The sequence below is a fragment of the Falco naumanni genome, chromosome 1, assembly GCF_017639655.2.
Source record: "Falco naumanni isolate bFalNau1 chromosome 1, bFalNau1.pat, whole genome shotgun sequence".
Classification (NCBI taxonomy): Eukaryota; Metazoa; Chordata; class Aves; order Falconiformes; family Falconidae; genus Falco; species Falco naumanni.
This window is the reverse complement of record NC_054054.1, coordinates 118,041,514-118,069,273: the sequence shown is the minus strand read 5'-3', so window position 1 is coordinate 118,069,273 and position 27,760 is coordinate 118,041,514. Positions and strand designations below refer to the sequence as shown.

Sequence of the window (27,760 nt, the reverse complement as noted above, 5' to 3'; positions counted from 1 at the left end):
ACCCTTCCCACATCTCAGATGTGTGCTGCAAGGTCTTCAGGGATGTATTTGCCTTTCAAAGCTGAAATGTACAAAAGCTGTGAAGGAGAGCTGCCACCCTTCGTGGCCCCAGGGAAAGGGGATCCATGTCTTAAGGAGCAGGAGGGCTCCCCGGGGAAGTGCAGCAAAGGGGAGGGATCTCTTGAGGGTTCACATAATCTTTAGTAAGAAAGCCTGTTTTATTTCCAGTTCTTCATTTATGATTCCCCCCTTCCCTTTTAACATGGAGCCTGTCCTGGTGCTCTGGTGGGCAGCCACAGCGGGCAGGAGCGGACACGTGCCATGGCCGGTTAGAGCTGCTTGTGCAGGGGAACAACCAAGACCTGCCTGCAGTGAGCACAAGGGGAAAGCCAGCTCATGCCAATCTGGGCAAGCCACTGGTTTTCATGGCTTAAATTCTCACCTTGTCAGTTGACAGAAAGAAGGAAGGAACGGGCTCACATCTCTGATCTCTGAAAGAGAAAAAGTGGAAGGTCAGACTCCAGCTAAGCTACAGCCTCTCTGAAGGTCCTCTACCTCTCACTGCAAGCAACCACCCCAGCTGAGGACCAGCAAAGTAAACTGCAGATACCGGTCCTTCTCTACCCAACGAAGGGCCCAGCTTGGAATCTACAGCAGATTTCCCACCAGAGTGCTACAGCTTGCAAAGCTCCAAGCACGGGCAACAGCAGCTGCAGCAGGAGCCCTCCACAAAGCACAGGCACTGTCAGGAGACTGGGAGCCACCAACAAGAGCTTTCTCCCTGATAGGTTTTATAGGCTCAGCCAGTTCCCTTAACTCAGCCCCTTCCCTATATTTGGAAGGAAGGGATCAACACTCCTGCCTGCTCACCAATTCACGTTAAGTTTCTGCCATATACAGTACGTAAAGAAAGGAGCTGCTCTTTTTTTCCAATTTTAGTAACCCCAGGACCTAACTGTGGTTTATAGACTCTTTGTTGTGAGAATTTCCTCTACTGGGAACCTGCTCTCCTGCCAGCTATGACCATGGCCAGCACTTCACTCACACCTGCTCTCACCTATATGTTAAAGAAATACTAGTCCAGAAGGGCCCTGCCCCACTGCTCCTGCTCACAGGATAGGCAGAGTTGCACAGTGGCAAGGGAACACCCGTGGGGTGGAGGGAAAAGGGGAAGGGAAAGGTGATGAGGAAAGGAAAGGAAGGGGAAAAGGTGATGAGGATTTATGTAGGAGCAGTTATGGCAATTCTTGTGGCTTCCCCTCACTGCATGGGTCAGGGAGGATGGGAAGACACGCCATGACTGAAGTATGATGTGACAAACCATGGCAAAATAGAGGTTAATCAAAGAGCAAAACCCAAATCTAGCCGGGGATGAACATTTCAGTGCTACAGAAATTTAGCTTCGAATACAGTTTTGGCTGCCTAGGACGTTCACTGCCCTTGCTGCCCAAAAGAGCTGCAGAAGCCACGTCACACCGTGCTACCAGGTTCTTAGACACAGCTGACAGCAATTCCCAGGTAAGCAGGATATTGGTAAGGGGACATAGCAGCCACCAAAACACTGGGCACCTGCCACCTTTGCATGCTAGCTAGGTCAGCGCAGCTCTGCACAATCCTGAGCACTTGTGACCCAGAGCACCACTTTCACGTGAATCCCTGGGGCTGTAGGCTCAGCCACACCTGGGGAAAGGCAGAGATGTGTCTGAGGAGAAGCAGGCTCTGCAAGGATACACTGCACCTACGCAGCTCTGGGCTGGGCAGCACAGACCAAGGACTGGTGGAAAGGCACGGCCAGCACAGGCTCAGACACCCTTCTCCCTTCCCCAGAGCAGGGCTGTGCTGCAGGCTTCCAGGACCACACTGCCAAACCACCATTAAATCCATTTTAGCCTATGTGCGTGCACCCTGAAAAGCATAAGAAACCAGTGGGAATTAGCATGGAGAAAAATAAAAATGCAGCAAAATTCTTCAGCTCTGCAGGAGAGATTGGGGGTCCAGCAGGACCCCAGGCTGAGCTTTCCCATTTCAGGGCAGCACACCACGACCAGCAGGCAGCACAGTCAGGCAGAAGCTGGGTTGCTATCTTTGGCCCAACCACCTCTGTTCTTGGTTGCACATTTTCAACAAGATAAAGCCCTCGCTGACTCTTGCAAAACTTCCAAAGCTGACTCACAAACTCTTGCAAAGGAGGTACGACACGTCTTCGGGCCAGCGTGGGCTCTGAATGGAGGCCCTCCAGCCCCAAATGCTCTGTGTGGTTGGTACAGGGCAGACAGGCAGTGGCTGCACATTGAGCTCAGCTGGCAGGGCAGGCGAGGACAGCAGCTGGCAGGAGCAATGGGAGCCTTCATGCCTGCATGGACAGAGGCCACTCTGCTGCAAGTCACCCTGCCTGTTTTAGTCATCTTCTGTCACAGTTCACCCTCCACACTGCATGGACACGCTGCAGCACCAGCCTTCCTCACCAGAATGAAGCCTACAGGACCTCTGCGAAGCCAGAAACCTACCCCAGATGACTCCTGCCACCACCCAAAGCACCACGCCCACTGGAGCCCACCAGGACCACTGCTTCTCAGTGTGGAGGATGTCACCTCATCTTTCAGTCTGCCAGAGAAAAACTGACCCCATGGTCTTGCAGGAGCATCACTGTCATTAGTGTTTTGACAAACATGTTCCACATTGCCCTTAATTTCATTCAAGGTCACTAAAAATGGACACCACAGCCACATATCTCATGAACCATGAATTCCTAGAATCCTCCTAAGCCTAGAGGATGAGGGAAAGCTTTTTTTAGCAAGCATCCCTGTGATCGGTCCTTTGAACTCAGCACAGTGCCTGAGTTTACTGTCTGCAAAAATCTGAGACACAGCAGACAAACTATCAGTTTGGGGCTTTGTCCTGATACTGAATTGACAGTGTGATTCAGACAGAGCTTTTTCCCGCTCCCAGGCATGTCCAAAAGCAAGGGGGCTGGACCCTATTCCCTATATCCAGCTGTAGGATCAGAGCAAAGAGCACACGCCGGCAGCAAGAGCCACTCTCCCCATTTTCTCTCACTGATCCAGGTGCCCAGCTGGGAGCAGAGTGCAGGAAATGTGCTCAGCACTGGTGGGGCCGCCCCTCAAACCCTGGGTTCAACTTTGGGCCCCTCACTCCAAGAGGGACGCAGAGGGGCTGGAGCGTGTCCTGAGCCGGGAAGGGGCTGGGGCACCAGTCTGGTGGGGGGCGGCTGGGGTTGCTGGGGGGTTCAGCCTGGGGAGGAGGAGGCTCAGGGGGGACCTGGTCACTCCCTACAGCTGCCTGACAGGGGCTGTAGGCAGGCAGGAGTCTGTCTCTGCTCTCACGTAACAAATGACAGGACAAGAAGTAACAGCCTCAAGCTGCATCAGGGGAGGTTTAGATTGGATGGTAGGAAAAACATCTTCACTGAGGGTGGTCACACATGGGAACAGGCTGCCCAGGGAGGTGGTAGAATCTCCATCCCTGGAAGCATTCAAAAAACATGTAGATGCAGCACTTGGGGACATGGTTTAGTGATGGACTTGTCAGTCCTGGGTTAACTGTTGGACTTGATCTTAAAGGTCTTTTCCAACCTGAACGATTCCATGGTTCTATGAAAACAATCAGCAACAAGCAAGGACCCACAGGTAGCCCCTGCGGCCAGCTAGTGACAGGCACCTGCTGAGCACTGCACCAAGAACACTGTTTAAAACCATTTGCACGCAGCCGTTGTCTCAAATGTGCTAATCACAGCCTTCCAGTACAGCCACAAGCTGCAGAATCATTTCATGTTCTCCCCAACCCAGCAAGGGTTAGTAGCTTAAAAAGTACACATTAATGACTGTCACATCTCTCAGTAACTGATCCATGAACTACACAACCAGCTACAACAGCCATTGCTACCACATGACTGCTATTCGAAAAGGCCTCACTTTTCATTACAACAGTCACACTCTATTTCTAGCAGTTCCTCATCATTATACAAAAACATTTCTCAAGATAATAGTTGCTATAAAAATCTCAGCAGAGGGTAGCCTGGAGCAAGCGCTAAGATATAAAAATGTACCTGTAACACTACAAAGCAGGAGTGCTGAGACTCAGGGAGTGCAGGTGAATCTGCACATACAGATTTTTGGGGGTCTTTTTCTTCCATCTTAAGGACATGCATTAGATATTTCTGGCTCAAGAAATAAGTATACAAGCCTTTCTATGTTTAGACGTACTGCTTTGGAGCCTCTGAATGTTTGACAAGCTGTACGAATACAGATGACAGAGCTTCACGCAAATGAAAATCACAAAGCACCATGATAAATCTAGATCTCTTTTTATAAATCATAATAGGAGTTGAATGAGTGGGACACTGCAGACCCTTCAACCCAACCAAGGAAATTCCAAAATTTCAGCAAGCTGAAGAAAGATTACTGCTTTTATTCCATGTGTCTGGACTTTTCCAGAGAGCAACTGCTTTATAAATACTCGATATTTCACGCTGGCAAGGTGGCTGTTCTTCCCATTCTGCAGGGATCACAGTGGAATTATTTCCCTCCTTCAACGGAAAGAAGCTGGGCTGGACTCAAAGCAGACTGTGGACATCTGCGTACCAGCCTGTGAGCAGTGGATTTCAGGGTGAAATCCAGACCCCAGGGGCCTGCCACGAAGCTCCTTGCGCCGTGCACGGAATCATTGAGCACCTCAGAAGGACAATTCACAAACTGCTAAAAAAAGGCAGATCTGCTTGGCCTGAGCTGAGTGATGGTGCTGAGCACCCAACCCTTCAGTGCTGGTCACAGAGCCCGTCACTGCTTTTGGAGGGCTTGAGCAGAGCTCAGCCCCTCTGACCAGGCTGGTTCCAGCCACTCCCAGCATGCAGGAAACAGGAGACCCGAAATCAAATCTTTTTCTAGCCTGGGGATTTTTATCTGATGTCTCTCACCTTCCCAGAAGTGGAGACAGATATTGAAGAGTCAGTGTCAGAAGCAGGGGCAGCAGAAGGAAACCTGGCTGCAGCCTGGAGGCTCCAGGGCTCAGCTGGTGGACACCTCACTCCCAGTATAACATCTGGGGTTTGGTCCCATTCCTGTAGAGAGAGACTTCTTATCGCACTCCCAGGACTGGAGGACATCCCAACCGCTTCGCCTAAACCCCAGGGTTGCGCAGGATTAGCCTCCTACCCACAAAGCCATTACCTACGACAGGCCACACACAAGCGCCACCTCTGCACTCGTGGAGGACCCTGCCAGCCCCCAGGGAAACCCAAAGCCACCTGTGCTGGGGCTGAGCGGTCCAAGCAAGGTGAGCACAGGCCTTGGGCTTGCTGCTGTGAACCCAGGTCACCACGGTCCACCACACCTCCATGAGGGTGCCTGTGGGCGAGGAGCAAGGGCTCAGCCACACACCTGTGTTCAGAGCAATGGCCCCCTTCAACAGACATCTTTTCAAATGTGAACAAAGTGCACTAAAAATATAAACTAAATTAAGAAATGGTGTGGTGCAAAGGGAGAGATCAGGTGGTGAGGAGGGATTTCTTAACTTCTCAAGAGCCTGTATCTAATACACAGATGCTCAGGAGCCACTGTTGCTGCTGCGAACCAGTGTGCACATTCAGTCCCAGTATTTTCTTATAAAAGCGAAGGATGCTTACTTCTTGGCCTCACAAGTGCTGGATAGGGAAAAGCAGCCTTTTTGTTTTACTTCGTGAGTGCCTGGATCTCCTTTCTTAGCTCAGAGCTCTGGACTCCTTGCTCCTCTGGACTCAGAGCTACTAGTGCCCAGGGCCGTCCTGCCTCCCCCCCACACACACCACGCAGCCAAAGGCAGTGCCAGGGGATTGCTCTGCAAACGGGCCAACTGCACACCGGGCTGGGACAAGGGGGCTGCTGCCCCACAACAGGGTACAACATTGCTCCTTGTGAAGAAGCAGTGACACCTCCCTACCACAGCCAGGACTGCCACAAGCTGTGCTGCTTGGTGTCTGGGCAGACATGAAATGATGTCCCAGCAAAAAAGGAGATTTAGGGTGCATCCCAGGCAACAATACCCTGCTCCAGCTTCTCACAAGCCGAGGACAGTGAAACAGCTTCCTTTACCCCCAAAACCTTCCTACAAGCACTGCAGAAAGGCTCCAGGGCACACGTGTAGGTGCGCATCTACATGCAGACAGCCCTGGGGAACAGCAGCTGCAGATACATCTGTTGCTCCATGCTGCCAACATCATTTGCAGACACAAAGCTGTCCTGAGGTGAAGGTCACAAGGGTGCTATCGCAGCAAGCTGCATTGCCTTGCAAGGCTCTCTAGCCCTGGTGTTGCCAGGGAGCTTTCATTACTGCCCTTCATTCAGATAAGGGCACCCATGGCTCAATATACCCCCACAAATTAAAGGTGGATTTACTGGTTGGTGTCTATCTATTTTTGCACAAAGAACTTTGGGAGAACAAGGAGGTTTAGAAAGCTGTAGCTGAGTAAGTTCCCTGGCATGCTGAAGAAACCTACTTTATTAAACTAGTAATACGCAGCTTAAAACATGGAATGAGCTGGCTCTTGCACAGAGACAGATGCAACCATTCCTGCTCAGGTCTCCCCAGCACAGATCCTCACACTCCCAGGGACATGTACAGCTGATGTAGAACTGCTAGAAGTTAGGGGCTAGATATTGCATGAGCAGCATAGCTTGCTTAAAAGAAAAAAAAAAAAAAAAAAAACAGTTTCCATTTTAACCAAACCACCCTTTTAAACTCTCTTCTATAGGGGAAGTAAGTTAGCTTTTTGCTTTTCTTTGTAGGCCACCAAACCTAAGAGCAATCCAGTAAAAACCGGCCTACTTATCAGTTCACATCTAGGAGCAAGGACTGTGGCCATTCCCCCATATCCAGCCCAGAGTGCCTGCTTCACTAAGGACACGGCCACTGACACAGGGCTGGAGAGGTCCTGAGCAGCCCCAGCATGGTGCTGAGCCACAGCTCCCAGGTCTTCCAGGGGAGCACCCCACGTCAGCAGCAAGGACTGGAAAGCCTTGGCTGCAACCAGAAACCTCAGTGCATCATGGCAGGCTGTTCCTAGCCGTTTCACCCTCAGCATCCCGCACATCGCTTGCTTTACCTGACTGATTTGCAGGTAGGTGGTAAAGAGCCCAACTCAGTGCTCAGCCTTCAGCTCCATCCGGTATCTCACCGAAGAGCACATGGGACACCTCACCCATCCCACAGTCCTGGCTATGGGCTGATGGCAGCACATCTTCCGAACACAGGTTCAGTGCTTGGACAACGCGTCTGATGAAGAGAGAAATGGCTCAGAAAATACAGATATCTACAAAGTTACTGGAGAAAGGGGAAAAGAGCTGCGGTATCTCAAACCATACATAGTCCTGGCCCCAGACAGGGATGAGGAAGACTTGCTTTCTTCTTCAGGCTGCTAATAGCCAACAAGCAGCAAAGATTCTGGGCGGGTGCAGGAGGACACGAAGTTTCAGCTGGCTTTCTTCAATGGCCAGACACCTTTGCCACTGAAGCTCAGTGTCCCTGGGTGCAGTTTCTGCCGCCCACCCCCTCACCACCATTGCGGCTCACTCCCAAGTCAAGCTGGCTGGGTCATGCTTTAGGGTGGCTCGGGAGCGCTCCTGAGGTTGTCTTTGTCTCAGAAAGGGTGCTGGTACAGATCTGCGCCGAGCGGATGATGCCGGGTGACTGCTCAGTCAGCAAGCCAGGATCACCCCGCAGGCCTCAGGCCAGCAGCTCCTTGTCAAGAGACTCATCAAGCCCTGGAAGCATGGAGGCCCAGCTGGCACCATCAGGAAGCATTTGCTGAATGTAACTGGTCAAGAAAGATAACAGATGTCTGTGGATCTGGCACCTACCAGGACACCGTACCTTGTTTCCAAACAGCAGAAGCATCTATTTTCCCTCCCTCATGTGACTTACACCATCAGATGGGGAGTTCGTTTGAAGGCAGCATGTAAATCCAGTGCTGTGGGAAATACCTGCCCTGGAATTGTCCTGGACAGTCCCTCCAGGGCACAGCAGGCTGCTCTGGTTGAAGGTAGTCACAAGCAATTAAAGATGCTACCATCACTCAGATACACCCCAGGACTGCAGCCAAAGCACTGTGTGAACACGTGTGACCCAGGCAGTCCTCACCACCCCAACACGCAGCACAGGCTGAAGCAGGAAACCTGCTCCAAAAGCATCTGGCCCCATGCTAGAGCACAGCTCAAGGTCAACACAAGTGAAGAGCAGAGCTGCTCAGCAGCTCCTGGTCAAAACAAGCGTCTTGAAAATGAATGCTGAGGACCAGGCACTGACTGGATGAGGCCAGGGACCCACGTCCTCTCTGCTGCACTTGCCTGCTCTGTGCACGAGTGAGCTCGTCAGCTGCAGCGTTCATAGTTTTGGAGCTGGGAAGGCAGATGAATTCCCATGTCGCAGGTCATTTGATCCAGGCCAATTCTTCTTAAGATCAAAACCGGATTTGGACTGAGTCCTTTTGGCTATCACGACAGGCACATGGAGTATTTTCACACTGGCAGTACACATGTGACAGAGTATGGAAAAATAAAACCTGATTTGGATTTTGCCCTGATGATGTGGGCTGATGCCCAGTCTGGCTCCCACATCCTCTCAAGAGACACTAACCAAGATAAGGGCTTGCTCTCCTGATAGGTTTCTTTTTCAAGTGCAGAAAAGAAAAAAAAAAAACAAAAAACAAAAAACAACAATGAAGAGGGGATAAAAACCACAGACATGTGTTTGGAGCACATTTCTCGGTACATAAAAGACAACGTGACTGGGAACAGTCAGCATGGATTTACTAAGAGGTAAATCCCATCTGACCATCCCAATTGCCTTTTATGATAAAATAAATCCGTGGATGTGGGGAGAGCAATGAATGCTGCCCAACCTCAGCTCCCAAAACTATCTGCCACAACATTATTGTGTCCGAGCTAGGAGTCTGTGGTCTGCATGGGTAGGCAACTAGGTGGGTAAAGAACCTTGCTGGGCAGTAAGACTCAGAGGACAGTTGTTAATGGGTCACACGCATGGGTCAGTGCTGGGAGTATTCCTGTTTAACACCTCTACCAATGATCTGGCAGAGGCAACAATATAGTTGCTTACGAAGTTCACAGACTGCAACACAGCAGGGAGAGCAGCTGATACCCTCTAGGTCAGAGCTGCCATCCAGAGGGACCCTGACAGGCACCTTACAAAGTTCCACAACGACCAATGCAATGTCCTGTGCCCAGTAAGGAAAATATCCTTGCAAAAACACGTGCTGGGAACTAACTGGCCAGGGGGCAGTTTGGGGAGAAGAATCTGAGGTCAAGATGGGCAGGGTCCTGGAGCCAGCCATTCACATACAACACAAGGAGAGGCTGAGGGAACCAGGCTTGTTCAGCCTGGGAAGGAAAAGGCTTCAGGAGGACCTAACAGCCTTCCAATACCTACAAGGAGGTTATCACGAAGATGGAGTCAGGCTCTTCACCCTGGTGCACAGTGAAAGAACAAGAGTTAAAATGCTGATTGAAATGAGAAGTTCAGAGTGGATAAAATGACAAAGATTTGCACTAGTAGGTAATGTTTTTTTACCCATCTAGAGAGGTTGTGCAGCCTCCATCCTTGGAGGTTTTCAAGCCCTAGCAGTTTAAAACCTTGAGTGACATGGTCTGGTCACAAAGCTGCCCTCGCTTTGAGCAGGAGGTTGGACTACAGACCTCCTGAGGTTCCTTCCCATCTGAATTATTGCATGATTTGGACTGCACGTGTAACACCGGGCTTTGCAGACATTTAAAGCCACAGTCTTTGTACCTCTTCTCACCTGTGCTGGTGGTAAAAACATTCTTAAAACAGGGCTTTGCCCAATGTGATTTAAGTATTATCACTCATTAGTCCAGCTCCTCCATGGGCTACATGTGCAGCATATGAGGAATGCGTTCCCTTCCTTAGGTAGACAATGGAGCCATCCCTCATTCCTCAGACGTCTTGTCACTAGTCCCCAGCCTGGGATGGCATCAGCTCTGCAGTTGGTATCATAGATGCCAGCCGCTCTGAAAAGATGCTATTTTCTGCTGGTATTTTATGGGACAAGTAGACTGGGGTGAGGTGGGGGTGGGGGGGGCACAGACAGCAATGCTCTGCAGACTGACCTCTGCCAGGATTGTACTGGATCGTCCATCTGTCCACGGGGTACCCAGGGGTCCCCGTCTGCCCAAGGTAACAGAGGTGCGCCTTCACAGCACCAGACTCCAACAAACTCAGTTCCCAAGTGAAACCTGTAGTCCCTTAAAGTTTCCACAGTGGAGACCCACTTAGGGAGCCAGGCACCCCTCAGTTCAGTGCTCAGCACAGCCACAGACAAGGAGTCCCATCATAAACTCTCCCCCGTCAGACCTGAGCTCCCTCTGTGAGGGCCAGGCACTGCACTCTGGGCTACAGGTCATTTGGGTACGATGAGTACAGGGGCAGTTTGCTCTATTTCTAACACTGAAGAAATACCGGACATCCACTGACAGAGCCTCCCCAGCATATTCCCCTACCCCCACTACATATCCGTCCCTTGAACAGCTCCGTCTCCTCCTGGTGAGCACTCAGCAGCACCCTTGGTCCTCCCAAACATGCAGGGAACAGACCTGTGGTCCCAGCTGTCACCAAGGCAGGGCAGTGAAAGCCTAACAGTTGCCTAAACAATAGATCTATTTTTTCAAACACACACACACACACCCCACACCAAAAAACAACAGAAAAAACCTCACCTCACTTCCAAAGAAAGTTTCCCCCCGGGAAACAAAAAAAAAAACAAAAAAAAACCCAAATAAACAAAAAAAAAAAAAAAAGAAAGAAAAAAAAAGAGATAGCCAGGGTCAATCTGAGAGGCAGAAAGAAGCAGGACACCAGCTGCTCCCACTGCCAGCAGGCAAGGTGCACGTGAGTGCAATGACACGGCTCACCGGTGCCAGTCCCTCCATCCTAACGCTCTGTCCTTCCTACAGGACCCCAGTCTGCCACAACATTCCCGTGTCAGCTGGTTCTGCCTTTCAAAGCACGTAAAAACAAGTTAAACAAGATGACACTTAGGCCAAAACATTTGGGAGAAGACAGAAATCTTGTGTTTGTCTCTATGGCGGGAACCAGCTGCAAATTAGCTTTAGTGAAATAAAGATATCCTTGACATGCTGCAACCTACAGGCTTTGTATGAAGTTTGCAAAGTCTAGGGACTGAGGCTCGGCAGGCTTGCCTCGTCTGAATTTCTACTGGCTTGTACTTTGTTTTAACTTAGCTTAGCTGTAATAGCAATCTTTTCCTTCTGAGCAGGTGGTTCCGGCTAATTTGTTTAATTTCCACTTATCACTGCTTCATTTAACCCTGGTTTTACACAGATTGTACTCCATGCAAAATCAGGTATTTGTCACCAACATACTGATGCAATATAAAGAAATGCAAGCCTGATATGACAGCAGAGACCTTGAGAAGTGCAGCCAAAGGATGCTGTGTAGAAACGCACAGCCACGGGATGATGAGAGATGGGGCAGAGACTTGGTCCTGTAGACTCCACAGCCACAAACAACCCACAAGTGGTCAAATAAAGAAATACAGACCTGAAGGTGTCACCCATGAAAACCAGTTTTGTCCATAGACCATGTATCAAAGACACGTAAAAATGCATCAGAGGTAACGTGGAGTTACACAATGGGAAAAGGGGAGCATCTTGTGGTATGACTGACTTCATTACAGAGACATCTTTTGTCGCACAAATATGAGAGGTAAGCAATAGGTGTTTAATGGCAATTTCCCATTATCCAGCAATCCTTCAGGAACAGGAGTCGATTTTTCTCTGTTTCCTTCCTACTGTGAACCTACCAAAGACCACTATGCCAAGCAGCTCATCTGCCTAGCCCCTCCCATGACACTTCTCCTCTACATCAGTTAAACTCACTCCCTTTAAACCATCTCCTGCTGCAGAGCGTGCATGTGCCCCTTCTGCGCTTCCATAATATACAAAACACCACTAGCACAGTGACTTAGGGGAAGACTCAAGGCAACTGCCATGCTTTTCACACATGCTCCCCTGTGAAGAGACCCCAAACACAAAGGAGGTCTCATTCCCAGGAGGCTGCACTGCATAAAATTTATCTGATTGACAGCCCTATGCATGGGCACAGACCATCTTCATCCTCTCCGCTATCCAGCGTAGCGTAATCAGGCCAACTATGCATAAAATAATTTAGACCAGAAAAAAAAATATCTATTTAAAACCTATTACTAATTTCCTTACAAGTTAACAGCGTTCACCTGGAAAAATCATCAAGAAAAACACATTTTTGCATTCAAATGAAGAAAAGATCAGGCACACTACAGGGCTGGTCCCATATGTAGAAGCTGCTGTTTTCAGTGCTCTTCACCTTCTTAAGGATTCCTAAGGCTCTCCTGCTTACAACATTGTAACTGCCTCTCCCAGAAGGCAAAACAGTGCAATAAAAGAGAGGGCAGGGGTCCTCTGAGCATCTCATGGGCCACATCGCTTTCCATCCAGTAACCACCCTCCTGCAGTGACCATCCTTCGCTGACGTCTTGCTACAAGACATCAATTAATTTTACCAGTTATACACACATTCTTCCCAAATGAAAAGTGTTTTCCATTTTTTGCTCCCAACAATGTCTCAGGGAAGTCCCAGACTTTATCCTGTAGCCTAGATCTTGCTGCAAATAATATCCACAGCGAAGGCTCTATAGACATTTTTTTATAATGGTATTTTCCGGAAGTATGGTTGCCTTCCTCCTTTGGAAGAAAGGAGGCACGTGGTGACAGGATGTTACACTTGTATGCTTCTGCTTTAACTCCAATGCCCAAATTACAGCCAAACCTACAGGTGACGTTCACATCAACCTTCAAAGACGTTGTGTTTTAGGATCTGTATTTTCTCATGTGTGCAGCAATAGAAGCAGAAATCTCAGCGCTCCTCTTATTCTGGCCATAATAGTCCACAAAGTCACCATCTGGCCCAAGGAGGTACATTATTATTGTGTGATCCACCTGCAAGAGAGCATATTGTGGCTTGTTAAAAAAGATCACAGAATACCAGGTTGGAAGGGACCTCAAGGATCACCTGGTCCAGCCTTTCCTGGCAAGGTCTACACAAGATGGCCCAGCACCCTGTCCAGCCAATCCACCACTTCCCTGGGGAGACTATTCCAGTGGCTGGGTGTTCTCGTTGTAAATTATTTCCTCAAGTGTCCAGTCAGAATCTCCCCAGGAGTAACTTGTACCCTGTTACCCCTCAACTTTTTCGTGTGACTCCTTGTAAAAAGGGACTCTCCATTTTCTTTGTAGTCACCCATTAAATACTGGAATATCCTGCACATGTCTCAAAGTCAGCAGCAACAGCATCCTGTCCAGCCTTTGGTTCAGCTGTCTGACAAGACTTCTCACCAAGAAGTAAGATAAAAAAAACCCTCAGCATCACCTCTGTGACCTCTTCTTGTTTTACTCAAGAAAATAAATACAGAAAACTACTTGCGTACTTGGAATCCATGAAGGAATACTTTAAGCAGACAAGTCTTCAGGAAGCTGCTGGCACCTTTCCTGCAGCACAGACAAGGCTAGGGCAAACCTGCAGGCTAATGGTCCCTCCCCCTCACTTTTCCAAGTTTCCCCTCTACTTCTCATGATGGTCCGTGAGCCCCATAAGGTATTCAGGCTCCTGCTGTTGCTAACGTGATGTAAATCCAATATAAACAACAGCATTCCATTAAACCAAGTTGATCATCAGTGCAAACAATTGGACCAAGAGCATCACTGGGATACAGGAGCTGCACACAGAGGAGCCAGTGCAGAGGAAAATAGATGTGGTGGGAGGGGGCCCCCTCTACTGTCCGAACTGAAATAACCCTTAAAAAAATGTTCAAAGTAACAATTGCATAAGTGTTCCAAGGTATTCTGATTTGATTTATATAAAAATTAACTCCATGGCAAACTTATTTAGAATGTCACCGGAAGCACTGTCTGCATCTAACTGTGACAACATCTTTACAAGCAAAGACAGAGAATACTGAAAATGAAGGCCATGAATCTGTGATTGCTCAAGAGACTACATCATCTCACCGTCACTGGAGAGAAAGAGCTGAAACATACATATACATAGAGAGTACAACTGTGTTTGAAATCAAGATACCGCATAAACATGTCCAGTACCACAAGCTAAAAGGATGCATTAAACTTAATGGCATTTCTGACACTGAAAGAATGTTTCTCAAGATTTTACTAAAGCAGGTTTAATTCAAATATTTTACTCTAGTTTCAAATTTTCTAGTTTTTCAACTACTGAGTTGACACTTCCAGTGAAAACAAATTCTTGATGTCCCACTTTACACCCCTTTTAGTAATGTAGAGCAGTGCAGATCACTAGTGTGATTCCATCTTCTCTTTACTGAGCTTATGTGCTGCTCTTGCTGTTTATTTCTATGCACCACTTTTTTGTTCCACCAATCTTTTTGTCCACGTGGATAATTTACTTGCTGCAGTCAGGTGGTTTTAAAAAACAGATTAAGAATAGACAATACTGGATTGGACCCAAAGCAATCTGCCTCAGTATACAACCTCAAATAGTGGCCAAAAGTGGTTGCTTTAAAGAAGAGTATAAAACCAGCACCAAAAATATGCTATCTTCCTCTAGCACCTCCCAAACATTTTTAGCTCTCACGCTTCCTGAACTAGGCGAGATTTCTGTGCATTTCATAATCCTCAACAGCCTGGTTTTTGCAAAGACTATCAACAGGTCTCTCTGTGGACTCCCATAAACTCCTACCATTTGCATCTGTAGCAAGGGATTCCACTTCCCACGTGCCCGCTGCAAAAAGAACCATCACCACCTTTCCTTTTGAACCTGTTTTTAGTTTCCTCTGATGCCCTTAGTTCTTGTAATGTAGAAAAAACCCAAAGATCATATAATGTGTATCCTCATTTGCTGTATCACTTGTACCTACTCTGTCAATCTGCTCAGGATGTGGCAGGTCAGGAAGGCCTTGGCAGCAGCTCTGAGCCCTATAACCAGTCCTATTTACTTCCAGGGAGAGTAAGATTTTGACTACCCAGTTTAGCCTCACTTAAACCTCAGTTTCCCCTTTCACACTATCACTCTATGTATTTTGTTCCCACTCAATTTAGCACTGATATGCTCTCTCTACCAGGTCATTTGACACAGCAGGAAGATCTTCATAGTATCTGCAGGCAAACTTTGCACCGTTCAAGTTTCTTGCCAGGAAGACCCCACCTCCTTGGTGTCAGTTTGGCAGGGAATAGGTATTACTTGTTTTACCTCTCATTTGCAGGAGCGGGCTGGAAACTAGGACCATGCATGGCAATCAGTTAGCTGAGGGGAATTTGCTCGAGCTTGTCTAGACAACAATTAACATGATGAGGCATGTTTACAGAGCACAGGGGAGTGGGAGACGGATGGCCCAAGGAAAGATAACACCTTGTTGTTAATTGCTGGCAGTTAACCACCAATCAGGGATTGCCTAGTATGCAAGGCTTAGCTTCAAGAACCAATTAGTTTAAAATGCGCAGCTTCTGAAAGTCTATAAAACCTCGTGCTTCTGTACAATAAATTGACATTTGCTTGCATCAAGCTGAGTCCCGTCTCTTCATTCGCCGCACTCATTTCCCCCTCTTCCTCTTGCCTTAATTTCCCACTCCATTTTCACTTCAGAGCACATAGAAAAACAGCCAGACAAAAACATTACACAACAGAAAAAAGTTCAAATTAATGCCAGGCTTGCTAGCTGTATGCAGGCTTGGGACTGTACATTTTTAGAATATGCTTCAGCGAGGTTCTGAGCTTGTAAGAGGGCACCTTGATTCTGACCGATACCTCTAAAACACAGCTTAACACATCAGTGCAACAGGCTCTGTCACGTATGACTTCAGCAGAGATTGCAAAGCTGCCTTCTGATTTTAAAATCTATATCCTGCTCTTAACCAAAGCCTTTCATTAGGCAAAAGCCCTACATTTACTTACTATGTAATCACTGTCTTCATCTTTGGGACCTTCGCTGTAATACACACGGTAAGCTTTGGCCACTTGGTCAATCTGTGCCCTGGTACCAGTCAATCCGATCAGCTTTGGAGAAAATTCTAGACAGAAAGAAGACATTTAGATATCTTAGTGAAAAGAATCCCATCAAAAGCCTCCTTTTCAGCGCTCTGTATTACATGCTATAAGACATTGAGGAAGACAACAGTAATTAATACCTTTAACATATCTGGCAATGGCTTCTTCGTTGTCCCTCTCAGGATCAATAGTGATGAAGAGTGGAGTCAGATTAGGCAAAGATGGAATTCTATCTGTGACATTAACGATTATTATTTTTCTTAGAGAACCAAAAATCCTTCCTCACCTCCCTTCAAATAAGCTCACACCCAAGCTACTTGTAACATCAATCCAAGCCCACCCTAAGAGTCAAAAAAAGCCCATTTTGTGCAGCTTAATGCAAGTAATTTGTGAATGAAGCAAATGCTGTGAAATCCAAGGCTCTGTGCTCGTGCTGGGCACAGCTGCACCCCCAGCCTCTCAGCTGGAGGCCCTGCCCTGCTCAGGAGAGATGACAAACTCGCTCTGATGCAGGAAATGCCATGGTGTGATGCACGTATCAAGGCACAATGGCCGATACAACAAAAGCATGTCCATAACGGTGAAGCAGGAGGATAGGTGAAGACACCATTCAGGCTCTTTCCCTCATGTTCCTGCCATAGCCTTCACTGTATTTTCTTCACTTTAGTCCACCCGCCCGCTTGCTTGCTTACTTTTACCCCTACTCCATTATGCTTCAGGGCCCGCAGGCTCAGAAAACCACCTCCGTCACACACCCTTCCCCCAACCTCCATTCCAAAGCACAGTCATTCTCAGAAGAGACCCTCACAGAGATCTGTTCTCAGAATGAATAAAAGAGAGGGGAAAAAACCCTAATACATGCCACAACTACTTCTTGGCAAAAACACAATGCAATGGCACCGTTCCCTGTAACCTGCCACCACCACATTTTATTACCAAGAAGTTCCCCACTGCAGAAAAATCAGTGCTGCCATGCTCTCAATATCAGATCCTAGTGACAGGCAGATTGATATATGTATCACTTGGCAATTAATTCAACTACTCAATAGTAGTCAACACCATTTTTTTAAAAAGATCATCAATTATTACTATTTGTGACATTTCACCACAACAAACCTGGCCCTCCCACAAAAAGGACCACTACGCCAACCAAATTCCCATACCAATTTCATCTACCACTTCAATCATTTTCTCCAGTTCATCAGGACAGATGTCAGGGCAGTGTGTGAAGCCAAAGTAGATCAGCACCCACTGGCCAATGTAGTCCTTGCTGCTCCGGGGCTGCCCCTCGTGGCTGACAAGCGAGAAGGGCCCTCCTAGCAGCGGTTTCCCAATGCCTCGGTTTCGTTCCTTCTCCAGCGCTACAAAAAGAAAACAAGCAGGGGATCCAACACACCCACGCCACCACCCACGCTACCTCCCGGGGAGCCGCAGCAGCAGCAGCAGCCGGGAGTCAGGCAGCCTCGCACAGTCGTGGCCCAGGGCACTGAAGTGCCAACATCTACCCATGCCCGTCATACAGAATCCCAACGCAGACAAAACTTCCCAAAAGTATTCAGTTTGGGCAAAACTAAATCTATCTCTAAACTCCTTTGAAACTTAATGATCTCTCTCATTTTCATCTGATTGTATTTTAATAAAGAACAAGAAAAAAAGGGCAAGACAGGGACCTGGCTTGGTGCAAAACAAAACCCCGCAGCTTTTGCAAAAAACACACCCTGAAAGCTGTGACCGCTCTGACCTCCAACGAGATGAGTGGGAAAATGAGACGCACGGGCAGCAGCTGCAGCAGGAACCGGGCTGTGTGGCCACGGGCCACCGCTCCGGCGGGCAAAGGTGCGGGTGGGAGTTTGCACCGCTCAAGCGCAAAGGCTTGGGGAACGGGTGACAACCCTCTGTGGCGCTTACGCACACGCGGGCCCAAAGCAGCGATGTACGAAGCACAACATGGTGCAGCAGGACGCTGAGGTGGGACGAACAGCCCCTTACAGCCGCCCCACAGACACCCCCACTCACAGCCGCCCCCCAGTCCCCGCACAGACCCCCCTCGCACAGACGCCCCGTCCCGCCGCCGCCCCGCGGGAACAGCCCGGCCCGGCCGCACTCACCCTCCTCCTTCCACCGCTTCACCTTCTTCATGGCGGCCAGCAGCCCCCCGCACAGCACGGCGGTGGCCGCCAGCGACCGCCACGACACCAGCTGCCGGGGAGAAGCCGTTAGTGCCCGAGGAGCGGGGCCCGGCCCGCCCCGCCGCCGCCGCCAGCCGCCCGCTCCCCCCCGCGCTCACCCTCTGCGCGCCCGGCCGGGGGCCGCCGCCTGGCGGGAGGCGGGAGAGCGGGCGGCGGGCGGGAACCGGCGGCCCCCCCAGCCCCGCGCCCGGCAGCCGCCAGCACCGCACCGCCCGGCCGCCCCGCAGCGCCGCCGCCGCCGCCATGTTGCCGCCCGCCCTTCCGGGGCCGCCTCTTCCGCCCCGCCCCGCCCCGCCCGCGATGGCGGCGGCGCCGCCGCTCCTCTGCTTCGGGGTCATCGCCGACATCCAGTACGCGGACGCGGAGGACGGCTACGACTTCGGCGGGTGCCGGCGGCGGTATTACCGGCAGAGCCTCGGCCTGCTGCGGGACGCCGTGGAAGCGTGGGCCGCCGAGAGGCCGCCGCTCGCCTTCGTGCTGCAGCTGGGCGACAGCATCGACGGCCTCAACGCGCGGCGCGGCGCGGCCGAGGCCGCCCTGGAGCGGGTGCTGGCGGTGCTGGGGCGGCTGCCGGTGCCGGTGCACCACGCCTGGGGCAACCACGAGCTCTACAACTTCAGCCGGGCCCGCCTGGCGCGCAGCGGCCTCTCGGCGGCGGTGGCCAGGCCGCCGGGCAGGGACTGCCAGGCCTGTCGCTGCAGCCCGGCCGGGGACTGCCAGGCCTATCACTTCAGCCCGGCCGTGCGGGTCCGCGTTGTCGTGCTCGACGCCTACGACCTGAGCATCCTGGGCAGGGAGCCGGACAGCCCCCGGTACCTGGAGTCCCTGCGGCTGCTGCGGGAGAAGAACCCCAACGACAACCTCAACAGCCCTGCAGGTACCCCCGGCATGGCCCTTGGCAGGCAGCTGAACCCCAGCTCCCCGTGATGCCTGGGGGCCCAGCACGCACCCCGTCCCTGTCCACCTCCCTGCCACCGTGCTGCTGGCTGAGCGCCGCTCGGGGGGCTCCAGGTGGGCCTCCCCCCTACCTGCCATGCCACCCTGCTGCCTTTGGGATGGGCTGACGTTGTGCTGTGCGCTCCGCAGCATCAGAACCAAAGGCAGTTGTTGGTGCAGAGTGTGGAGTGATGCCCATCCCACCCTATGCTGGGGGCAGGGGGACACCCAAGAGTGGAAATCCCATGCATGCAGTGTGACCAAAATCCCCCCAAAACGCTGACAAATAATTTTTTCTTGGTTGTCCAAGGAAGCTGGACTTTTGATCAAAGAGATTAAAAAAAAAAGAAAGTTATAAGAGTAAACCATCTATGGTAATGTGACTTGCACAAGGCGAGCAAACATGGGAGCCACAAGAGGTGTATGCACCTATGCCTAACCTTCTTTTTCACTGCAGGACTCGAAGAACCTCAGTTTGTGGAGTTTAATGGAGGATTTAGCCAAGCCCAGCTGGACTGGTTCAATGAAGTCCTCAAGTTCTCTGATGAAAACCAAGAAAAAGTTGTAGTTATGGGTAGGTGGATATGGGGGATGTATGGGGATATATGCAAAAAAAGGTTACATAGCCAATGCGTATTAACTCAGGAAAACATGTAGCAGCTTTGTTGCTGCACTGAGTTACACATGTAACCTGTGAAGTAAGAAAATAGTAATCATGACTCACAGTCGAGTGAGCTTTCGGTGTAGTTAGGTGTCTGAATTTCCCAGGAATGAATGCAGAGTTTGATTACAGTTAAAGTAACTCTCCTACTTCTTTCCCTTTCAACTGCAGGTCATCTGCCCATTCACCCAGATGCTTCAGACAGAGTTTGCCTAGCCTGGAATTACAAAGATGCCCTTTCGGTCATCTACTCTCATCGGTGCGTGGTCTGCTTTCTTGCAGGGCACCTGCACGATGGTGGATATTGTTTAGACTCTCACGGAGTTCATCATCTAACTTTGGAGGGGGTTATTGAAACTCCACCAGAAAGCAATGCCTTTGGAACCATTTATGTCTACGAAGATAAAATGATACTAAAGGGAAGGGGCAGAATTTCAGACAGAGTTATGCATTTCCGAAAATGGTAACAAAACACAAATCACTCTTCTTCAGGAAGTACTTGGACAAAAAAGCAGGGGATTCAGCTTCTTTGCTTGTAGAAACATGTGCATGGCTGATCCTTATAGCTTTAACGGAAACTTTTCTCCTGGATACAGAATTTTAGGAATTATATTTCTGTAAAAAAGCAGACCTAGTTTCTTTGTGGAGAACAGAGGCGGCCAGCAGCTGTATTTGAAATAAATATACGTGAATGCAGAATATTGACTTGAAACACCCAATCCTGACCTTACTGTGACTTTCACAGCAAGTATTACTTTACGTGAAAAAATGCAAGCCATATTATGAATATTGTCCAATAAAGCCCCTTTTTTATATCAGTCAGAATTAAAGTATGCAGAATTGTAGCTGCCCAGCTGCATTTCAATATTTTTTTGTTGTTTAACATCATAGTCAGTAATATCTCGTGTCTGGCAGAATTAGTCCACCCTGTAGCTTAATGCAGTCATTTTAACATTGCTTTAAAAGACTGAAGTAATCCTTAAGAAAAGCTAAGCCCAAGGAAAAACGAGACCATCTGTGCTACATTGCATAATGCTGCAGATGCACCCGCTAGGATCTATGTGTGCACAGCTGTATTAGCCTGTAGCAGTACTGAGTGAAGAAGCCCTGACATGGAAGGATCTAAAGCATCTTGCTGTGCTGCATCTGGACCCGTCTGTCTCCCGGCTAGCTTGTGTGTCCAGTGTATTTACCTTCCTTCTCCAGGATTAGCAGCAGTGGAACACGCTTACTGTTGCTGGGCTGCTCTGTGTAATTCTGTGAGAAGTGGAGTTGTGATACTGACCACATCTGCTGGTGGCAGTCTTGAGTACTCATCTCGCAGAACGATGATGTAAGATACAGAAGCTTTCACTGAGTTTTCTTTAGAAAAAATAGTGTTTATTACTCTAAAGCCAGAAATTTTCAGTTAAAGATAATAGCAAAAATACTTCTTCAAATATATTCTACATATGATTTTAACATAGGAACGTAAATGCAGACTGCACAGTTTTTCAGTTAGTCGCAATGGTCTATCCAGGCAGACATCTGAGAGTTTTATGGCTGTAAATAGTCATGTATTGCAACAAAGTGTTTGCTTTGCTTTCCCCTTACATTAGACAACAGTAGCTTTCCTGAAGTATGAGGTGGTTGGAATGTGATCCAGGGATGCCATTGAATATACCGTTCGAACACACATTAGTTCAATGGTGTTTTGAAAATGTGTGAAGCAGCCAGCTGAAGAACAGTTCCTGTAGAAAAATTTTTCCACTCAGATTTGACAGTGTTCCTCAATTTTTTAAACAAATCTCAGACTGCACTGCTGGAAGTAGCTAGGCATTCTTGGGTTCTATCAAACTGATAGTAACCTTTCATTAAGAACCAAAAGCAAAGGCAAGTGAGGTCAGAATATTTATTCTGTACTTTCACCCAATTAAATCACCGTTTTACAGTGTGTTGGCCAAGACGCTCGCATCTCTTTGTTCACATAAATGTACAGCCATGAAACAAAGGGAAAGAGGGTGACCACGATTGCAATGATCAAGCGAACTCCACCCAGTGGACTCCTATGAAGAAGCAAATACAAAAGAGCTAGTTCAAATCAGTCTGCTTTGAAACATTCACACCTGGCTGTGGTTGGAAGGACAGCAGAGAGCCTTTGGCCATTTAAATGTAGCTTCTGTGGATGCATCACCAGTCTTGTACTGGAGAGGCACCACCTGCCAGCAGAAAAAAACTTTTCTGCCACCTCAGACTACATAACCAGGTTAAAAAAAAAAAAAAAAATAAATAAATAAAAAAAGCACACCTAGTTTTCCCAGAGCATCTGTGATGTTTTCTCAGGCAAAGGTAACTGTTTGGCAGACTGGGATTCTTCGTGCTCCCAGCTAATGGGAATTTAGGAAAACTGCTGTAGCACAGTCCTCTGAAGAGGCTGGAGGGGAAAAGTGTGGAGCCACTGCAGCCAGGCAACCACCCAGAGCCTTCTGCCAGCTCTGCCTGTATCACCTGCTGGCTCCAGTGGTGGACACAGCAGACACCAGTATAGAGACCCTCACTGGAAAGTTCTGTAAATTGAGAGCAGTGGCAAAAATGGCTTTGCAGTTCATTAGCAGTTGTGGCTAACACTCACTAGCCAGTTCCACAGAAAGGGCACACTGTCCTTACGCAAAGGGAGAAGGCCCATTATGGCACAGGGAGCAGAAAAAATCTTTTCTGTAACTTTACCTTCCCCCCACGGACTTTTATTTATGCAAGATCCTCCAGGCTGTAGCAGCAGCTACTACTGCTTAGGTATCTGAGAAGGTTCAGACAGTGACATAAGCAGAAAAACAAGCAGGCGAAATCGACTAAGTGTTTTCAAGAAGCTAGTCACTAAATGTAAACATATGAATGGATTAAAAGAAAAAAGGAAACAAAACTTACTTTGCTGAACTGCGACAAAGACTCATCCATACTGTAATAATCACCAGACCAAACAACTCTCTAAAAAGCCAAACAAAAAACAGAACAGAAAATAATATAAGCAGGTGTTTACTTTTAAAAAATAGAAATTTTGTCTCTGAAACAGTAGTGTCTGCTTCCTTGGAGAAGTTCAGTACATTTTACTAGGATTAGCATTATAAAGGCATTTACAGTGAGTAGCTTTGCTTCCCACCACAAGCCTACAAACACATGTGACCCAGCTATACAGCTGCAGAAATTTCTGCTTCCACCTTTTGTTCCATTCCTAAACTTGTATTCCACAGCACGTTTTCCTCAGTAACACAGAGCAAAGCAGCATCTCAGTATTCCAGACCGTCTACAGCCCCAGGAGCTGCCAGGACTTCACCTCAATACTGTGCAAGCACCTACTTCAGGCAACCGAATGTCCAGGTGATAAATCCTCTCTCCGCCTCACAATCCCTGACAGTTCAGAGGACTCACGCAGTCCATGCCAGATAACATGCATACGGTGTCACCTTGAGTTTTTAAAATGTTAATTCCCATTCCTACAGCTCCAGCAAGAGAACACAAAGCTATTTCACTGTACTAGTGCTGTGGTCTTTGAAAGCCTGTACTGCCCCCGATTAAATCTCACTGCCACCAATCAGGCAAGTAATCCCGACTGTTCACTCTCTCCTCTCTCTGTCCAACAAAGTGCTGGTCTGGAGCACTGTGGTCCCTCCTTAATTTGATTCCCCTGGACCAACAGCACTTACTGCAACAGCCCAGCAAATAAAGTTTAGCAAAGTGACCAGCAGAAGGTGGCCTGGCATGCTGAATGCATGCAGGAGAAAATAGAAATGACTGCTTACCTGCCTTCCTCTTCGTGCAAAATATTTCCTTGAGTGTAAGCAAACAAAGAGCAAGCCAAAGCAATGGTCCCAACAATGCAACAAGCAGAATGAAGGTCACAGAGGCTCCTCCAAACACCATGATCTGAGAAAAAAAACCTGCAATGTAGCATGAAGTAAACCCTGTATATCAAAAAGCAACTGAGCTGCTAAAAAAGATGCCTCCATCAAACATACACTTCTTAGGCAGGAAGATGGAATTAATACCAGCATCTTTCATGACCAGGGAAATCTGCTAAACAGTGCTGTTGAAAATAAACAGTAGAGGTCTTGGTGCTTGCTTTCCCAGGAATGCAACTTCTTGGCAGCAGCACCCCAACGAAAATGGTTTCCTATTCTATCTAGCAAACAAAACAGGCTCCAGCATTCAACATGCATGGAAATAAATCACAAGGCAGATTACAAATCAAAGTTCTCTTAAGCAGGAGGAAGGTCCTTCCCAGAGCGCACAGCCATAACCAGATGCTCAGCATGACCCCAGGGGACCTGAAGAGGCCAGGGGAGCAAGCCTCAGATTCCCAACAGCTGGCAGGGGTACCGGTGACCACCATGCTGCAGGGAGCATCTTCCCTCACTCTCCGTGATAAACCTCTGCCTGAGGTTTTCCCTGTGATGATGAGCAACACTGATGACATCTTTGCCTGGGGACTGACATTTTTGAACAGAAATACAGATGATGTGCAATGTCTGAATGGGCCCACAGATTCTTGTGGTTTTTCCATGTCCATTCCCATGGGCTTAAGGGGGAAAAGCAACACAGGCGGTTCTCGCTGATCTCAGCAATGTCAGCAGCAAAAAACGTAAAGTTAAAAGTAGTCTTTTCTGGGCACTGACTCCTCCACGCAAGCATTAAAGATGATGAACTGCCAAAATTCAAGAGTTCAGCATGACCCAATGTTGTAATTGATTCCCCATTTGGCTGAACTTACTGCAGCTCAGCAGAGGCAGAATCTGGGTCTTCCACAGACCTGAATGGCAAATGTCCCTTGGTGAATGTCCAGTTACACAATAGTCGTGCTATTTTAGTGTTTATTTTCCATAGATCTTGGCACAAGTAACAAAAACCTACTTGCGAGTTTAACATGCAGATTCTCTTGGCCAGCCAAATGCCGTAACGTTGAAGCTACACCTATCGCACAAATAAACCTCCCCTGAAGTGTGCAAGGCCACTGGCAACCAATAGTCATGGGTTCTGGCTCTATGAATGCTTCCACTTTATATGCTTAAGGTAGCCAGAATGCCGAGAGATTGCAATGACAGGTGTGATCTGTGACAACAGCATACATTCTTGAAGATTTTATTTTTTGGCATAAGCATGGTTTTGGTTTATTCAGAGTTAGTATTCATTCAGAAAAGATACAGTCACTGCGTGTATAGAAAATGTTGGTATTTTAAAATTATTTCTACTGGGTGAAACTACAAAAAAATGAAGGTGAAACTACAAAAAAATGAAGTTTTCTGGAGTCCTGGACCAAATCTTATCCAACTGATTCTCTCAACATGGGGAATGGTATTAGTTCCCTTAGTGTATGCCCTTGGAAATTCAGCCACTGCACCGAAGCCTCTGAACGCTCCCATCACTGCCCGTGTGCTCCATGGGGTGGTAGCTGCAATGCTAGATAATGAGACCTGCAGCTCTTTCAAAGGACTGTGCAGAGCTCAGCTGCTATTCTATGAGGTAGATAAGCAAACCTGCAGATTTACAACAAGTAAACAGAGTGAATTACTGCACTAATGTCAACAGCAGAGCCAGGTTCAGAGCATGCTCCCAGGCTTGTGCTCTACTCCAGCTCTAAGCACAGGGACTGGGGTGCAAAGGCCAGACCATCCCAGCCACAGGCCTCTCCGCAGGGCACCCCGATTGTCTGCAGCACACCCTACCACGAGCACTAAACCAATGACCAGCTTTTGCAGGAGAAGGTTCCGCAGCTTTTTGCCCTCAAAAGGTAGCAGCACATGTTTCCACATGGCCTGATCTTGATCTGTGATTCAATTAAAAAAAAAAAAAAAACCAACAAAACTTTTGGGGGCCAAATTCGAGCAGACACTGTTTTGCACACCAATATCATACCTGTTATGGAGGGGTTAATGCTGACAAGCAGCGTCAGGGCAGCTGGCACTAAGTACACAGCCTGTTAATGAAACATAAAACTACTCTGTAGCAAAACTTAGCAAGGTAAGGAAGCACGAGCAGGGGTCCATGCCAAGGCTTCCCCCCTTCCCAGGCAACGTGCAGCCCACCTGCCATCCCTCTCCTCCGGCGCGTCCTGGCACTGCCAGTGCTCATGTTCGCCATCACCACCCAAACCCTGGACCACCAGCGGAGCGCCAGCCCTTCCTCCCCAGCCCCGGGGTCACCGCTGCCCAGCCATCCCGCTGCAGAGGCCCCTGCACTGCACCCTGACCCCCCCGGAAAGCCGCTAGGGGACACCCCCGGGCCCCCCACCTGCGCCGGCGGCTCCCCCGGAGCGGGAGCTCCCTTTGCCACCGCAGCCCCGCCGCTGTCAGCCGGGTTCACCCACCCCAAGGGGGGCCCCGCGCCCCCAGTCCCGGCCCTGCCTGCGCCCGAGGAAGAGCTGCCGAAGCCGACCGGGGAGGGGGGATCCCCCCTGGGGACCGAGGACGCCCAGCCGAGCTGGGGGGGCGGTCCAGCTGGTGGCGGCGGTGGGGACAGGCGGGTGCCCGGCCAGGATTCGAAGATCGTGGAAGCGCGGCGGGATTCCGGCCGGGGCGCTGCCTGGGGCGCCCGCTCGCTCCTCAGCTAAAGGCAGGCGGCCGGGGTCCCCTGGCGGCCCCGGGGTCCCGCAGCGCGGCGCGGCCGGGACCCCCGCGGGGCCGGGGCGGCGAGGGGGGTGGCCGTACTCACCATCCACAGCCCGGCGTCGGGGTCGTTCACCTGCAGCGGGAGGCGCACACTGAGACCCTGCAGCCGCCGCCCCGGCCGAGGCCGCGCTCCGCGGGGGGCGCCGGAGCGGGGGGCGCCGGAGCGGGGGGTGCCGCTGCCCCCAGCCCGGGCGGCCCCGCCCTCACCTGCACGGCGGCCGCCAGCCCGAAGAAGGCGGCTATGAGGAGGTTGCAGAGCCGCCACAGCCGGTCCGCCATGGCCGGCACAGCCTCCGCCACTGCCGGGGCGGGACGAGGCCACCGGGGCGGGTCCGGCAGGGCCCGGCCGCCCTCGCAAAGGGCCGGGCCGGGGGCCGCAGGGGCGGGCGGCGAGGCTCGGTGGTGGCTGCTGGTTGCTCGGGGCGGAGGGACAGCGGCTGCTGGCCGGCCGGGGCCGCTGGAACGGCTGGGGCCCTTGCCCCTGGCGCCGGGGGAGCGCGTCCCTGCCGCCGCCGCTGGGCTCCAGCCCGGGCCCGCAGCCCGCCCGCCCCCGCGGCGAGCTGGTCCCGGCACGTCCCGGCCGCCCTCCGTTACGCTCTGACCCGGCGCTAGTGCACCTGCAGCCTTCGGTCCCGGGCAGGGTCCCCCGTGAGAAACACCGCGGAGGACCTGGCTCGGGGTCCTGTGGATGGCAGCCAGGGGGGTCAGGGGTCCAGAGAATGTGGCCTTTGAGCAGGAGTGGGCCAAGAAGAAGCCATTCCAGTAATAATGTGGAACTGTCTGTGGGGTGGCTGCAGAGGGGACAGGGCCACATGCTCCTTGCTGTTGTCAGATGATGTACCAAGTGGTGGTGGCTGCAAATGGTGGCCTGGGAGGTTTTGACTGGACGTTAGGGAAAGAACCTCTTCAGGAGGGTCATGCAGCCTGCAGTGGGTGACCCAGACACGCTGTGTGATCTCCATCCTTGGAGATTTCCAAGAGAAAGCCATGGCTCACCTGATCTGGTGGTGTGACAATCTTGCTTCGAGGGGGCTGTTGGACTAGAGACCTCCAGCTGTGCCTTTGTAGTGACACTTCCATGCTTCTGTGATAACTCATGTACCTGAAAGAGAATTAGATCCTTGTCTTGGTGAAGACATGTGAACAAACATGTACAGTCAAACTGGCAAGTCATTACACAAAAGTTTAAAGGCCTCTGCAGGGGCCTTGCCTGAGCTGCAGGAGCCCCCACCTGCAGCCCA

General features: G+C 50.0%; 4 protein-coding genes across 6 annotated transcripts in view; 1 reads left to right on the top strand and 3 right to left on the bottom strand.

Moving 5' to 3' along the window:
• The window catches only part of LOC121081583 (myosin-3-like), a 36,726-nt gene extending 25,092 nt beyond the window's left edge, over positions 1 to 11,634 (bottom strand). The window contains exons 1-3 of the mRNA XM_040580753.1: positions 7,102 to 11,634; positions 4,934 to 5,077; positions 443 to 491 (exon numbers count right to left, since the gene is read on the bottom strand). The gene's annotated coding sequence lies outside the window, so the exon portion shown is untranslated. The remainder of the gene's footprint in view (positions 1 to 442; positions 492 to 4,933; positions 5,078 to 7,101) is intronic.
• A 108-nt stretch (positions 11,635 to 11,742) lies between these two features.
• Positions 11,743 to 18,497, bottom strand: LOC121081626 (protein SCO1 homolog, mitochondrial). The gene is made up of 6 exons (XM_040580822.1): positions 18,383 to 18,497; positions 18,204 to 18,294; positions 17,259 to 17,456; positions 16,236 to 16,328; positions 16,003 to 16,118; positions 11,743 to 13,019 (listed from the first exon to the last, which is right to left on the bottom strand). Exons 2-6 carry the CDS (start codon positions 18,232 to 18,234, stop codon positions 12,891 to 12,893), a joined length of 567 nt encoding a protein of 188 aa, XP_040436756.1. The 5' UTR covers positions 18,235 to 18,294; positions 18,383 to 18,497; the 3' UTR covers positions 11,743 to 12,890.
• Positions 18,498 to 18,561: 64 nt separating this feature from the next.
• On the top strand, positions 18,562 to 20,726 carry ADPRM (ADP-ribose/CDP-alcohol diphosphatase, manganese dependent). Its single transcript, XM_040580781.1, has 3 exons — positions 18,562 to 19,161; positions 19,678 to 19,794; positions 20,053 to 20,726. The coding sequence occupies exons 1-3, from the start codon at positions 18,585 to 18,587 to the stop codon at positions 20,346 to 20,348; spliced, it is 990 nt and encodes a 329-aa protein (XP_040436715.1). The 5' UTR covers positions 18,562 to 18,584; the 3' UTR covers positions 20,349 to 20,726.
• Positions 20,727 to 20,849: 123 nt separating this feature from the next.
• Positions 20,850 to 26,861, bottom strand: TMEM220 (transmembrane protein 220). 3 transcript variants are annotated; one of them, XM_040580812.1, is made up of 6 exons: positions 26,727 to 26,861; positions 26,563 to 26,592; positions 25,768 to 25,828; positions 23,658 to 23,781; positions 22,786 to 22,845; positions 20,850 to 21,243 (listed from the first exon to the last, which is right to left on the bottom strand). In XM_040580812.1, exons 1-6 carry the CDS (start codon positions 26,796 to 26,798, stop codon positions 21,195 to 21,197), a joined length of 396 nt encoding a protein of 131 aa, XP_040436746.1. In that variant the 5' UTR covers positions 26,799 to 26,861; the 3' UTR covers positions 20,850 to 21,194. The 3 variants fall into 3 exon arrangements, with proteins under 3 accessions (XP_040436746.1, XP_040436729.1, XP_040436737.1); XM_040580795.1 differs by lacking the exon at positions 20,850 to 21,243 and adding an exon at positions 21,761 to 21,926 and having other exon boundaries at positions 26,727 to 26,860; XM_040580803.1 differs by lacking the exons at positions 20,850 to 21,243; positions 26,563 to 26,592 and adding an exon at positions 21,761 to 21,926 and having other exon boundaries at positions 26,727 to 26,844.
• Between the last annotated feature and the right edge of the window lie 899 nt (positions 26,862 to 27,760).

Excerpts from the sequence above, each read along its gene's own strand:
- LOC121081626 (XM_040580822.1), bottom strand. The coding sequence starts at position 18,234 with ATGAAGAAGGTGAAGCGGTGGAAGGAGGAGG. Across the intron at positions 17,457-18,203 it reads GAAGCGGTGGAAGGAGGAGG|CGCTGGAGAAGGAACGAAAC; the intron begins GTGAGTGCGGCC and ends TTCTTTTTGTAG. Across the intron at positions 16,119-16,235 it reads CATTGCCAGATATGTTAAAG|AATTTTCTCCAAAGCTGATC; the intron begins GTATTAATTACT and ends CTTTCTGTCTAG.
- ADPRM (XM_040580781.1), top strand. The coding sequence starts at position 18,585 with ATGGCGGCGGCGCCGCCGCTCCTCTGCTTCGGGGTCATCGCCGACATC. Across the intron at positions 19,162-19,677 it reads CAACCTCAACAGCCCTGCAG|GACTCGAAGAACCTCAGTTT; the intron begins GTACCCCCGGCA and ends TTTTCACTGCAG. Across the intron at positions 19,795-20,052 it reads AGAAAAAGTTGTAGTTATGG|GTCATCTGCCCATTCACCCA; the intron begins GTAGGTGGATAT and ends TTTCAACTGCAG.
- TMEM220 (XM_040580795.1), bottom strand. The coding sequence starts at position 26,798 with ATGGCGGACCGGCTGTGGCGGCTCTGCAACCTCCTCATAGCCGCCTTC. Across the intron at positions 25,829-26,562 it reads CCGACGCCGGGCTGTGGATG|GCTGTGTACTTAGTGCCAGC; the intron begins GTGAGTACGGCC and ends TTTCATTAACAG. Across the intron at positions 23,782-25,767 it reads CATTAACCCCTCCATAACAG|ATCATGGTGTTTGGAGGAGC; the intron begins GTATGATATTGG and ends TTTTTTTCTCAG.